At 36.5% G+C, this 15,731-nt stretch overlaps 1 protein-coding gene across 1 annotated transcript in view; it reads left to right on the forward strand.

Annotated features, from left to right (window-relative positions):
- Positions 1 to 15,731, forward strand: part of FCHSD2 (FCH and double SH3 domains 2) — a 244,638-nt gene that overhangs the window by 180,564 nt on the left and 48,343 nt on the right. Inside the window, exon 10 of the mRNA XM_005893521.2 lies at positions 6,085 to 6,180. Coding sequence (XP_005893583.2) covers positions 6,085 to 6,180 — 96 coding nt within the window. The remainder of the gene's footprint in view (positions 1 to 6,084; positions 6,181 to 15,731) is intronic.

Genomic DNA, 15,731 nt, shown 5'->3' on the forward strand with positions numbered 1-15,731 from the left:
GGTGTTTCCATACTATGAAGTACTACTCAGCAATAAAAAGGAGTGAACTCCTTTTTGATACATGCAACAAATTGGATGAACTTGAAGGAAAGTATGCTGAATGAAAATAGACTTCCCTAGTGGTCCAGTGGTTAAGATTCCACACTTCCACTACGAGGGGCATGGGTTTGATCCCTGATTGAAGAACTAAGATCCCTCATGTTATGCCATGCAGCCAAAAACATATACCAAAAGGTATATGGTGCATGATTCCATTATGTAATATTTGTGAAATAGTATATTTATAGAAATAGAGAACAGATAAGCAGTTGCCAGGAATTAGGGATGAGGAGAGTAGAAGGAAGGGACTTTCCAGGTAGTTCAATGGTAAAGAATCTAAAGTTCAGGAGATGCAAGTTCAATCCCTGGATGAGGAAGATCCCCTGGAGAAGGAAATGACAACCCACTCCAGTATTCTTGCCTGGGAAATCCCATAGACAGAGGAGCCTGGGAGGCTACAGTCCATGAGATGGCAAAAAAGTCAGATGCGACTTAGTCACTAAACAAACAAAGTAGAGGGAAGTATTATGGAATAGCACAAGGGAGTCATGTGGCAGTGGTTCAGTTAAATATCTTGATTGGGATAGTGGTTGCATGAAGTTATACATGTGATAAAATTGTAGAAACCTTTACACACACATATCCCCAAATGAGTGCATATATTAATATAACTGGTGACATCTAAATAAGCTTTATGTTTTGTACCAGTGTCAATTTCCTGATTTTCACATTTACTGTATTTATGCAAGATGCTAACACTGGGAGGTGCACAGGATCTCTTTGCAACTTCCTTTCAAAATGAATTGTTCGAGAGAGACCAGTTACTAACCCGGTGACTCTATTGTACAGGTCTGGTTTTCCATGTACTTCTCCTACTCACTTTAAAAAAACAAAACATAGTGGCTGTACTAGTTTGCATTCCCACCAACAGTGTAAGAGAGTTCCCTTTTCTCCACACCCTCTCCAGCATTGATTGCTTATAGACTTTTGGATTGCAGCCATTCTGACTGGCGTGAAATGGGACCTCATAGTGGTTTTGATTTGCATTTCTCTGATAATGAGTGATGTTGAGCATCTTTTCATGTGTTTGTTAGCCATCTGTATGTCTTCTTTGGAGAAATGTCTATTTAGTTCTTTGGCCCATTTTTTGATTGGGTCATTTATTTTTCTGGAATTGAGCTGTAGGAGTTGCTTGTATATTTTTGAAATTAGTTGTTTGTCAGTTGCTTTATTTGCTATTATTTTCTCCCATTCTGAAGGCTGTCTTTTCACCTTGCTTATAGTTTCCTTTGTTGTGCAGAAGCTTTTAAGTTTAATTAGGTCCCATTTGTTTATTTTTGCTTTTATTTCCAATATTCTGGGAGGTGGGTCATAGAGGATCCTGCTGTGATGTGTGTCGGAGAGTGTTTTGCCTATGTTATCCTCTAGGAGTTTTATAGTTTCTCTGATCTTATGTTTAGATCTTTAATCCATTTTGAGTTTATTTTTGTGTATGGTGTTAGAAAGTGCTCTAGTTTCATTCTTTTACAAGTGGTTGACCAGTTTTCTCAGCACCACTTGTTAAAGAGATTGTCTTTAATCCATTGTATATTCTTGCCTCCTTTGTCAAAGATAAGGTGTCCATGTGTGCGTGGATTTATCTCTGGGCTTTCTATTTTGTTCCATTGATCTATATTTCTGTCTTTGTGCCAGTACCATACTGCCTTGATGACTGTGGCTTTGTAGTAGAGCCTGAAGTCAGGCAGGTTGATTCCTCCAGTGTGGAGATTCCTTAAAAAACTGGAAATAGAACTGCCTTATGATCCAGCAATCCCACTGCTGGGCATACACACTGAGGAAACCAGAATTGAAAGAGACACGTGTACCCCAATGTTCATCGCAGCACTGTTTATAATAGCCAGGACATGGAAGCAACCTAGATGTCCATCAGCAGATGAATGGATAAGAAAGCTGTGGTACATATACATAATGGAGTATTACTCAGCCATTAAAAAGAATACATTTGAATCAGTTCTAATGAGGTGGATGAAACTGGAGCCTATTATACAGAGTGAAGTAAGCCAGAAAGAAAAACACCAATACAGTATACTAACACATTTATATGGAATTTAGAAAGGTGGTAACAATAACCCTGTATACGAGACAGCAAAAGAGACACTGATGTATAGAACAGTCTTTTGGACTCTGTGGGAGAGGGAGAGGGTGGGATGATTTGGGAGAATGGCATTGAAATACATATAATATCATATATGGAACGTGTCGCCAGTCCAGGTTCGATGCACGATACTGGATGCTTGGGGCTGGTGCACTGGGACGACCCAGAGGGATGGTATGGGGAGGGAGGAGGGAGGAGGGTTCAGGATGGGGAACACATGTATACCTGTGGTGGATTCATTTCGATATTTGGCAAAACCAATACAATATTGTAAAGTTTAAAAATAAAAATAAAAAGAATATTCAAAAAATAAAATAAAATAAAAAAAAAAAAACAAAACAGTGCTTCTTGGGAAAATGGCACTGATTCTAGATCTGGGACATAAAATATTTAAGGTAAACATTAAATAATTAGTCATAATGGAAAGCAAGGAGACTATCAAAAACTACTAGGTCATCTCCAGGGACTCAAGATATGATCTTGTTAGCCAAAGATGGGATTATTTTAGCATTGATAATCATAGCAGTAGATTGAAATAATCAAATATTTTTAAATCCATGACTTTAATAAATAATAATTTATTAAAGCTATAATTGATCATTCATTTGAGGTTACTAGGGAAACAGACCAATTTGAAAACTAGATAATCAAGGGAAGAGGCAAGTGTTTATCCTGTCTTATACGAAATCAGCCTCAAGGTAACTAAATAATTGAGTTTGAAAGTTTCTCTTATAGAAGTATTCTAGCTAATAAATGAAAAAGGAATGATGGAACCCTTGATAAAGTGATAGAAACATAGAAAACTCTCTAGTTCTTGCAGCCCCTAATGTCTAGGCATTTATCATCGTAGGTCTGTTCTATTCATTTCCTAGGGTTACTATCGGAGAAGGCAATGGCACTCCACTCCAGTACTCTTGCCTGGAAAATCCCATGGACGGAGGAGCCTGGTAGGCTACAGTCCATGGGGTCGCTAAGAGTCGGACACGACTGAGCAACTTCACTTTCACTTTTCACTTTCCTGCATTGGAGAAGGAAATGGCAACCCACTCCAGTGTTCTTGCCTGAAGAATCCCAGGGACGGGGGAGCCTGGTAGGCTACCGTCTATGGGGTCACACAGAGTTGGACACGACTGAAGTGACTTAACATAGCATAGCATAGGGTTACTATACAAATTACCATAGGGGATGACTTAAAATGACTGACATTTATTCCCTCTCAGTTCTGGAAGCCAGAAGTCAGAAGTGAAAGTGTCAACAAGGCTGCACTCCCACCAAAGGCTTTAGAGGATAATCGGTTTCTTACCTCTTTCAGCTTCTGATAGCTTCAGACTTTTGTTTGTCTGTGGTCACATCACTCCAGTCTCTGCCTCTTGTCTCACTGGCTCCTCTTCTGTGTTTCCTTCTGTTTGTCTTTTATAATATCACTTATCATTACTTTCAGAGACCAACCACAGAATCCAGAATATTTCCTAGTCTCAAAATCCATAATAATTATATCTGCAATGGACGTTTTTCCAAATGAGGTAGCATTGACATGTTCAGTGCCAAGGGCAGGGGTCTGTCTTTTGGAGAGCCACCATTCATTCAGCCCACTACAGCTGTTAACGGCAAAAAGAGGCAAGTCAGAGGCAAGCCTCCTCACAGAAATAAACACCACCTTGCCAAAAAATAAAACAATAAATGTGAATGCAGTGAAACATCAACTTACAGGACACACAAGAAATAGAACACTACAAGGATGGAGTGAGCAAAATTCAGACTATGGGAAACTACAGAACAAAAACTCAGTTTCTTCAGCGGGTAAATTGCAAGTGAGGTGGGTGAGGGAGATGGAGGAAGAAACATATGTGATTTTTTTTGGGGGGGGAGGGTGCGCCACACCATGTGCCATGTGGGATCTCAGTTCCCTGATCAGGGATCAGACCTGCAGCCTCTGCACTGTAGCATGGATTCTTAGCCACTGTATTTCCAAGGAAGTCCCAAGAATCTATATATGGAAAGAAGCCTAAGCAACATCATCCATATGCTCTGTAGGAACCTTATTGTGATCCTAATGTGAAAAACTTTAAAAAATATGAACAAAAAATTAAAGTTACTGTTTTATAATGTTCATTGTACATTTTAATATACGTTTTCTAAAGTCTGTCTTTTAGATGTTACACTGAAATATTTATAGGTAACATAATATGTCTAGGACTTCCTTCAGTTTAATAGAAGGTGGAAGGGGTAGGTGGATTTTAGATGAAACAAAAATTGGTGTGTTTTGGAAGTTGGTTGATAGTATGTGGGGACACATTATAGTGTTTTCTTTTTAAAATATTCCATACCAAAAAGTTAAAATTTTTAAAAAGATTAATACCTCCCTCTTGAAAGGAAGGAAGTTGTATTTGTTGTGCTTCAGGGTTTTGGTTTAGCAACCAGAGGATGATCCTCTTAGCTTTTTCTGCATGGTGACTAGTGAGGCTGTGTCTCAGGACTGTATCAGGAGCTTTCTCAGTTATTCTAGCTTAAAGCTGGAATCCAGGAAAAGAAAAAACACATTTCCCTTTAAGAATATGTTTATTCAGCCAGCCTTCCCTGACCATGTATTTCCAATCACTCCTCCCTCCACCCCACCCCGGAGTCTGAATTAAATAGCACTTGCGCTCTCCTGGTGCCTTCTATGTACTTTGTTAGCGTATTTTAATTGTGTAATCTGTTTAATTGTCCGAGTTTCTAGATTATAAATTCCTTGAAGATACTAACTTTGTTTATTCATATTTATTCCTCTGTGTATAACCCCTTCTCTGCTGCGTTTAATATTAGGCCTGGTAAATTCTCTCAGTAAATGGTTGTTGAACGAAAGGGAGGGAAACAATAGAGAATTGGGATGTATTGGTAAGTAAAATACAAAATATACCTCCTACTTTCTCCATCTCCTGAATGAATTCTTTTCCCAGGTCTACTAAAGTATAGCCAAAGACTGCTGTAAACTTTATTTCCTTCTTCTGCCCATCTTCTGGCAGAGGTCTAATGAGCTTTAGCAGGTGAAAGACAAGTCAAGGGTAAGCAGTGTAGCAAACAAGAAACTGGATTTCTGTACAATCAAATGTTGTTGGTTTCTACTCTTTCCCAGGGAATATAGCAGTGAACTCTTTTTTAGAGGGCTCTCTTTCAGTGCTATTTGTTTTGCTAGTTTCTGTGTATCAAAATTTCTCTTCTCTGTAAAGTACTGTCTAGTCTGTTCTTCTTGGTATGCTTTAAGATGGTAATTGGATATAACTTCCTTAGAAATGTGGCGAGAAGTACTAGAAAAATACTGTTTTGTGTTGTGTACAAGGTTATCTGGCAGTTTCCTAGTAGATGGCAGTCTCCATAAAGCAAACTTTAAGAGGCCTTTAAAACTTTAGAACTGGTTTAGAAAAAACTGATGTGCTTCCCTGTTTGCATCTACCTATCCCCGTTCAAAAGAATAACATCTTGTGTAATAGCCATCTTTCTGCAGTCTTAAAATAGTACATATTGTCTAGTCCCCAAATCTGGGCTAGTTTCTAACCTAGTACTTTCCATATTTAGATTCTTGAGAAAATGGGGCACAAGGATAACAACTGTTATCCAAATGAAGGGCTTCCCTGGTGGCTGGGGCTCCACACTTCCATTGCAGGAGGCCCAGTTTTCAATCCCTGGTCAGGGAAATGGATCCCACATGCTCAACTAAGACCTGATGCAGCCAAATAAATAAATAAAAATTTTAAAAATAAATGAAATGAAAAAAATTGTAATTATCATTTCTTTTTGACCACGTAGTACTGGATGATTTATCATTTTTGAAAACTACAGAAAAAACCCTAAATTTAAAAAATGCAATTATTGAACATTTTAACCTTAAAGATATTTTATTTTCTCTTTAGGTGGTACGAGACTATAATCTTCAGCTGTTTTTACAAGAGAATGCTGTGTTTCACAAACCCCAGCCCTTCCAGTTCCAGCCTTGTGACAGTGATACTGTAAGGGAATTCCAGATTTTCATTTTATTTGTTTTTAAGCTATGTTTGTGCTTCAATAACTATTCTCTTTGGAATAGACAGACAAAAAAGACTGAGTATATCTCAATTTTATAACAAAACTGTAAGGGTGCCAAGAAACTGTGACATTCCTTTCTAAAATATGACTGACACACCCAACATCTTTATGCTAACAACTTTCTACTTAGTAGGGTTAAATTATAGAACAAGTTACTGGAAATCTGAAAACTGAACTGAGGGAAGAAGAGAAAAATATTCAATAAATTTTTTTCAATTCAGATGTAAATTTATACTTTCTATTTATGAAATTCTTCACATGTATACTCTTCTGAAGAAACCAATGGTTTTTAACTAGAATGGAATTAATAAATAGAATAATGAATATGTGTATACAAATATTTTACTGGGTTTGTTTAAAAATTATAGGCCCTTTCAGATTTCAGATTTCTTAGGCTATGGAAGTATTAACACAAATGCCAATGTAACACGAATGGCAATGTATAAAAAGCAAACATTAATCATATACTTTTATCCTTGAGTTTGCTCTATGAAAAATGATAGCCATTTTGTAATTAAAAAAAAAAAGAACCAGAATACTAATTTAATAACATTTTTTCAAAGGTATTTTACTTCTGTAAGGTAAGAAAGCACATATCTACCACATTCTCTCAATGCAGGTAAGCCAAGAGGGAAGTTAAGTTATGTTGGTAAAGTCTCTGGTAAACTTAGAATCAAGACCAGGGGAGTTTATGATACCAGAGTTTAATGGTATCAGTTTAATAGAAACCTTTGCTGGAGGTGTCTTCATTACTTTTCCTACTAAATTTAAAGCCCTGTTAGTGGCTATATAAAGGAATGTAGGAAATCAGGATTTCCCGCTAGATTATTAACCCTTGCCCTTAGTAGTGCCTTTTTTAATCTATCAGCTTTTGCTTAACGACTCAGAGACATTGTCCTGAGGATACCGGGTATGGACAAGTTTGTCAAGCTTGACTTAAAATTGTGACCCATTTGAGATTATTTTACCTTTTCCCAGTTTCCTCAGGAAAATGAGGCTGATAGGGACTCATCTCACTCATCTGAAGTCCCATGACAACCCTGAATCCTTCTTTGTTTCTAAACGCTGTGCTAAATGTTCTTAGCTCTGTGTCCCTGTTTGCCTTACAATTCTAACTCTATGCTGTTTTCTGTCCTTGTGCAATCTGTACTGGGCAGAGTTTAAAAGCTGCCCAGCTGGTGGATATTGAGTTCTCCCCTGTCAGTGCTCTGAGAATGAGCATAGCTGAGGTATTTGGGGGTATGGGTCAGGGGTGGGAGGGATGGGGTATGTGGGTTTGCATGTTAAAAGAAGGGTGGGACCTGGTACTGGGATGAAAGTTATAAATATATGTGTAAGGGGCTACTGAATGAATAAGCTGGGGCTTTTCCTTTTCCCTTATAAATTAGGGATTTCTTTTCTTATTTATAGTAAAAAGATTGAGCTTCTCATTTGTCATCTTGTCTGAAGCATCTTAGTTTTCCTCAATAGGAGTGCTGGAAAGAACCTTAGAACTAATCTTGCCTTTATTAAAGAGGAAACTGAAGCCTAAAAGGAAAAGAGAGTTGTCCAGAGTCATACAGTGAATTAATGACACATTGACATCCTAATTGCAGTTTAATGTTCTTTCTAAATGCTACTGTGTTTTCAGGGAAGAAATGTTCAGCACTTGGGGAGCAATTAATCTTTTCATAATGGAAAACGATAAATGCTCACACATTTATAAAAATCATCCCAGATTGTCAACTGTTGAAAGTTTTAGAATAATCATTTTGAAAATGTTTTTACCTGTAAAATTTGTTGTATATACTTTTTGTTTTGTTTTAGATTAAGTATTCATATTGCCCCCAAAAAATAAAATCCCAAGTAATTGTTTTTACCCAGCATAGACTAGTACTGTTCTTTTATATGAGAACGGAACCATTGTTTCCGTTGCTTTTCTGGTTTCCTCTTGGAGTTGGTAGCACTAAGCCTGTCACAGAGTGGACAGCACCAGTCACTGCCCCATCAATTTACTTCTCCTGTTGGGTAAATGTAGGGCATGTAGGAAGGACTAATTGCCACTATCTTCTGTTGTGTTTCTGAAATTGCTATTGTTCCTATCCTCTTCTGGAGCACATTTCAGTGCAACAGACATTGAGTTCCTACTGTATCTATCTGAGTGCCAATCATGCAGACAGATGCTGAGGATAGCTTCTACATGTGAAGAGCCCAAACTCAAGAAGTTCACTGACATGTACACAAATAAGTAAAATATAATCAGGCAAGTGCTGTACCTGACAGAATGCTCTTGGTGTCCATTGATGAGTACAGTTAATGCATCCTGATGTGGTATAATTTTTTTTTTTACAAATTTATAGAGACATTTACATATCATATAATTCACCCATTTCAAGTGTATTATTCACTGGTTTTTAGTAAATATACCAAATTGTACAACCAGCATCACAAATAAGTTTTAGAACATTTTCATGACCCCAGTAAGATCCCTCATGTCCATTTACTGTTAATCCATATTCCCATCCCCCTGTGCAGGCAACCTCTAATCTATTTTCTTTCTTGATAGGTTTACCTTCTCTAGACATTTCATATAAATTGAACCATACAATACGTGGTCTCTTATGTCTTGCTTCTTTCACTTAGCAAGTTTTTGAGGTTCATCTTTGTCTTAGAATGTATCGACAGTTTGTTCCTTTTTATTGCTGAATAGTATTCCACACACTACATATTGTTTATCTGTTAATCAGTGATAGAAATTTAGGTTATTACCCACTTTTGGCTATCATCAGTAATGCTAATATTAACATTTGTGTACAAGTTAATGTATGAATATGTTTTCATTACTCTTGAGTTGCTGAATCAATCATATGGTAACTTATGTTTAACTTTTTAAGAAATTGCCAGACTTTTCCAAAGTGGCTACCATTTTGTGTTTCTGCCTGCCATTGTATGTGTGTTTTGTTTCTTTGTATCTTCACTGCCATTTGTTATCATCTGTCTCTTTGCTTATAGTCATCCTAGAGGATATAAAATAGAATCTCATTGCAGTTTTGATATGCATTAACCTAATGACTGATGATATTGAATATCTTCTTATGACTTATTAGTGATTCATATATTTACTTTGATAAAATGTCTGTTCAGATCTTTAGTTTTTTTTTTTTTTATCAGATTGTGTGTCTTCTTAATATGGATTAGATCTTAAAGGTGAATTGAAATTTACTCTGCAGGATTGGGAAAAAAAACATGCTGGGAAGTGAAAATAATAATTGAAAATAATAAAAATAATAAGTGACATTCACTGAAGGTTTATTTCATGTTAGACATTTTTCTAATTGAATTCCTTGAATTAACTCATTTAATCCTCTCAACAATCCTATATTTTAGGTGCTTTTTTTAATCTTCATAGTTTAGGAAGCTGTGTTTAAGAAATTTGCTCAAGATCACTCAGCTAATAAGTATTAGAGCCAGAAAAGCTTGAAAATGCATTACGGTATTTGAAATAGCAAGTAGGTTTGGTATGGTGAAGGAGTTGAACAACACTGTAAATGCAGGTTGCAGCCAGATTTTGTGTTTGAGTTTTACATATGATAACTATGGAATCTTTTCACGTATGACAGCCATGTGGTAATTGCAAACAAGTTCCCTCTGCAGGACAGTATTGTTCCTTTATTTTACTTTGGATTTTGTAATTTATGTTAGGAACTTTGAATCCTTATGGATTTAACACATTCATTTTTATTCACCCAATAGATATTTATTGCATATAATTTGTATATGCCCTTGCCTTAAATAGAGAAGAGTAGTCAATAAATATTTGATTTAGATAAGTTAAATTTAGGAAAGCTATATGACTTTTAAAGTCAACATCATGATTAAATGTAACTTATTTTCTTCTGAAAAGTTTCTAATATAAACTATTTCAGATTCCAATATTTTCCCTACAAAAGCAAAAAATGTACAGTTGAAAACAGTCACAATATTAACCACTGGGATTTAGTTAAGGGTTGAAAGTATTACATTTCTTGTTTTTTGTTTTTTGGTGTTTTGTTTTGTTTTGTTTTGTTTGGCTTAATCTTTTTTTATCTGCTAGTACATCAAAATTCCTTTTCATTTTATTTTAATATATGATTATTTTAAGTCATGTTTTAGAGTGATATACCAAAGGGAACTGGCCAAAATTATTTTCTAAAGTCACAATGATCTATACTATACAGCCATAGAATTAAATTAGGAATCTTAGTTTAACCTTAAGATGATGATAAGTGACAGTGATCAGTGGCAAGTTCCATCTGATGTAGTAATTTAGTAGCTGGCTCATGGTTAATACTGAAAGATTTATATGTCTCTGTTTCCATATAGAATTGCTGATTTCCAAGGTATCCCTTCTTTGTATCTCCTGGTATCAGATGACCTGAAAGGCAAAAATCTTTCTAGAAATAATAAAGTTCATCTTTCTTCACTTAAATGAAAGTTTTTAGTATAAGATTGTTCTAAGAAGGATATGAAATGTACCCTAAAATTCCCCCCCCCAAAAAATAAGGATAAATGTAAATTCTGTGAGAGAGATTTTACAAGTACATTTATCAGAATCTCTGTGTTTAAAGTCATTCAGCTGTCACATGGGTGATAACTTTGTGTTAGAGATTCATGCAGGTGTTGTACAATGAGAAATCATGGGCTTTGGAGTCAAATCCTAGCTATGCTATGTGCTGGCTGTATTTATTTACATATTTATATATATTTAACCTCTGTGATTCAGCTTCCTTATATGAAATGACTGTACTTTATTGAGTTTGAAAATTAGATTTGACTCAATGCCTGGCACATAGTAGATAGAAAATAAATGTTAACAGCCTTTTTTCTCCTATCCTCAAGACAAGCATGTTTCTTTTCTTTTTTTTTTTTTTAGGTTGTGCCACAAATTACTATGGGAAATACTTAAATATAAAATATAGAAGACATTACCAAGATAATGAAATATAATAACACTTTGTAGTCATGGCCTCCAGTTTTCAACTCCCTTACTGAGTTGATCACTGGAAGTTCCTTGGGATTTTCTCTCCTGTTTTATTCTACAAAGGATAACTCACCAACCTCTCAGCAGTTTTTAAGGCTAAGAGGCAATATGTCTGGAATAAAAAGTAGCTAATAGTTACTGTCCATTCTTATTCCTCTTAAAAGTACATGACTTGCTCTGCTCAGCACCTCTCTGCCCTACATACATCTCAGTGTGTCTCCCTTCCATTATCAGAACTAGTGTTGTGTACACTTAGGGAGCATTTCCTCACATCTTGTGACAAAGGACAAAATTAACCTGGGAAAGAATACAAGAAACATGCATGTCCACAAAACTTAGATAAGTATGATCTATACAAGCAGGCAGTGGTTCAGTGGTAAAAAATCCGCCTGCAACGCAGGAGATACGGATTCAATTCCTGGGTAGGGAAGAGCCCCCGGAGTAGGAAATGGCAAATCACTCCAGTATTCTTGCCTGATAAATCCCATGGACAAAGGAGCGTGTCAGGCCACAGTTCATGGGGTCACAAAGAGTCAGACATGGCTGAAGCAGCTGCACACACAGCACACACACAAGCAGGAAAACCTTAAGGGAACATTTCCCTCGAACTTCCTGGTGGGGATGAGAGGACCCTTTCCTGTTTACCTTCTCTGAACTACAAATAATAAAATCTTCACAGAAACGATGAAAAAAAGAAAAGAGCTGACAATTAATTTCCAATATATGATCTTTTCCTATTATTTAAAATGCTACTTCTGACATTTAATTCCACCTTCTATAGGTTAACAGTTATATTAAATAAGACAACCGCTTGCTGTAATTAGAATTTTGCATATTAAAGTTTCACTTAAGTGGGGCAATTTTTGCATCTATTTAAAAATAAGTATTAGCAAAAATGTCCTTGTCTGGACTTCCCTGGTGGTCTATTGGCTAAGACTTAGTGCTCCCACTGCAAGGGACCTGGGTTCCATCCCTAGTCAGAGAACTAGATCTACCATGCCGCAACTAAAAGATCCCATGTGCCTCAACTAAGACCCAACACAGCCAAATAAATAAATATATTTTAAATGCCCTTGTCTATAAAAACATCTATATGTGATCAATATATCATGCAAAGCATTTACCTGAAAATTCTCACTGTTACAAGTGGCTCTTGCTGTTGATGGGAATCTTACATTACATTTAGCATTGACTCATCAGAGAAGGCGATGGCACCCCACTCCAGTACTCTTGCCTGGAAAATCTCATGGCTGGAGGAGCCTGGTAGGCTGCAGTCCATGGGGTCGCTAAGAGTCGGACACGACTGAGCGACTTCCCTTTCACTTTTCACTTTCATGCATTGGAGAAGGAAATGGCAACCCACTCCAGTGTTCTTGCCTGGAGAATCCCAGGGATGGGGGAGCCTGGTGGGCTGCCGTCTCTGGGGTTGCACAGAGTTGGACACGACTGAAGTGACTTAGCAGCAGCAGCAGCATCAACATGAACACATTGTGGTAGAGAATTTATGGAAAATACTCCTGATGAATAGATAGATACCATCCTCCTGTACATATACTGGCAATAATATCCAAATGGAAAGATTCTGATTATAGACATGAGTGTCCCTTTCTAGAATCAGCAGTGTCTACTGTCAGGTGTTCAGAGAGGACTGTCTTAAGTTCTTCAGCCTTAGGACAGAAAGGAAATTCAGAAAGGGAATTCCCTGGCAGACCACTGGTTAGGACTCCTGCTTTTACTGCTGAGGGCCTACATTCAATCCCTGGTCAGGGAATTAAGATCCCGCAAGCCACAGGAGCAGCCACCCCCCCCCCCAAAAATTTTTTTTTGTAGTGTAGTTCTTTAAAGTTATTTAATAACTATAAATTTTGAAAAGACTTTATTTTAATATTACTTTCTAAAAAGATGGGTGATTTTTTTTTTTTTTTTTGGATTGGTGATTTTTGAAAGTAACATTGCTAGGCTCTGAAAGCCTTCCTAAACTCTTGAAATGGTTTGACTTTTGTTTTTTTAAAAACAACATTACATCAAAAAATATCTTCTTCTTCTTTTTTTTTTTTTTTTTTTTTGGCTACACTGTGCAGCTTACAGGATCTTAGTTTCCATCCAGAGATGGAACTTGTGTTCCTGCAGTGTAAGTGTGAAGTCCTAGCCACTGGACCACCAGGGAAGTCCCACACTTTCCAATATCCTTGACATATTAGTTTAAGCCTAAAGATGTCTTAGCATTCAGTAAAAGCTTAGCCAAAATTTCATTGAAAAGAAATTTGTATTTTAGCAATGTCTTTTTCAGTATTACTCTCTCTATGTTAGCAGTGTTAGATAAATAGAACAATTAATAGACAGTATGGTCATATAAGTATGGGCTTCCCTTGTGGCTCAGCTGGCAAAGAATCTGCCTGCAATGAGGGAGACCTGGGTTTGATTCCTGGGTTGGGAATATCCTCTGGAAAAGGGAAAGACTACCCACTCCACTATTCTGACCTGGAAAATTCCATGGACTGTATAGTCCATGGGGTCGCAAAGAATCTGACACGACTGAGTGACTTTCTCTGTCTCTCTCTATGGTCATAAAAAGATAGCAGGAATCTCAAGAAGTCTCAACACAAACTCTGGATCTAGCTCTTACTGGCTAAAAGGCTTTAGAGAGACATATATCTTTTTTGAGCCTAGATTTCCACACCTATAAATTGAGAATAGTCTCTATCAGTATTGTTTTGAGATCTAAATGTATGTAAAACACACATTTAAGCACAGAGCTTAAATATTCAATAAATGATACCCTTTTAAAAATTAAAATAGCTGTATAGTTTTCTAATTATAAAAAAGCATTAAAAAATTTTTCACCTAAACCCTCACTATTCAGAGGTAACCACAGGTAACATTTTGGCCAATATCCTTCTGAACATTTCTCTGCAGATATATACTTACCTAGATAATGGACACACAACTTTTTATAAGTAGATTTTTTTATAAGTAGATTATTAATAGACTTGAATTTAAGCTATTTTTTTCTCAGTCAATAGTGCATCATGGATATTTAATATCTGCATTATCTGTACTCCCTAACCATCTTAGAAATTTGACATCCTGCACCTTCCATGGTTTGTCTTTATGATTTTCATCTCCAATACATCCTAAAATTATGTCATGAATTAAAAATTCCAAGTAAATTTATAGGTTTTTAGAATATTTTAATAATCTTTACAAAGGCCCTTCTGCTCTTGAGACTATCATCTCAGATAATGCTAAGAAGAAATTTGGAGCAGAGAACAGTAGCAATAGAATAGCATAATTTCTGGGTCTCTTACACAGAGAAACACACTGTTCCCTCTGATTACAGCCAATGCGTGAGCCTGTTCTCTTAATTGCAGCACTGGTAAGGATCTGGGATTTCATCTCATCTAGAGATGTCTAGATTTTCAGTTGAGAAAGCTGCGGCCCAGAGAGGAAGTTAAGTATATGAGCCAGAGTGACATACCCAGGCCTCTTTGAGGAGTGAATGCACTTCATATTCAATGGCTACTTTTTAAAGAACAAATAAATTTCATAAAATAAAATGTATAAAGATTCCTTAAGTTGGGGAATCAAAAAAAAAAAATTCCTTCCTTAGCCATCCATTTTGAATGGATTTTGTAGTGAGAATTTAAACATGAAAAAAGAGATCTTTTATTTTACAAGAGCAGAGGGATCTCAGTCCTAAAATGAGCTTTGAGAATCTGGATTAAAATGCACGGCATTAATTTACTATTAGTCCTCTTTCTCCTCTGTTCATCCTGTTCTTCTCCACACAAAATACTTTCCTTTATCCATTAGAAACTGATTCCAATTCAGTATGTTATTCTCATCACTTCTGAAGGCACCATACTAGTAACCTGGTGGCCTGGCCCTCACTTTAGGTTGTATTTGTTAACCAGCCTTTACTGAGGGCATTCTGTGTACTGTTAGGCATGGTGCTACATGCCAGGAATGAATCCTTTAGGGCCTCATATTGCCTGAAGACAAACAGGAAGAAACTTATGTACAGTAGTCACAGTATAACGTTATGTTAGCCTGACAGCAGCCACATAGTAGATGTCTTACAAATGAATAAATTAATATAATGGAGATATGTCTAAACTGAAGGAATCCCTGAGTCTGTCTGGGAATATCAGGGAAGATTTTGCAGAGAACGTGGACTTGAACTGAGATTTGAAAAATAACTGGGAATTTGTCTGTGGACCAAAAAAGATAGGGTAGTTATTCCAACCAGAAAGAAGAGTACTCAAAAGCATAGGCTTGTGTTTGGATTGACATTTATTTTCCAGGAAAAGATCTGTCTGCTTCTGGAATGTTTTATTAAAGCTTGTATGATTTCTGAAATCTGATGTTTCCAAAAATTTCAAGAATCATGTGAGTTGACCTGAGTTATCAAATAATCCAAACTGACAGACTAATAAACTACCTAACCTACATTTAAAAGTTGATAGGAAATTCCTT

The sequence above is a fragment of the Bos mutus genome, chromosome 15 (genome assembly GCF_027580195.1).
Source record: "Bos mutus isolate GX-2022 chromosome 15, NWIPB_WYAK_1.1, whole genome shotgun sequence".
In the NCBI taxonomy this organism is placed as follows: Eukaryota; Metazoa; Chordata; class Mammalia; order Artiodactyla; family Bovidae; genus Bos; species Bos mutus.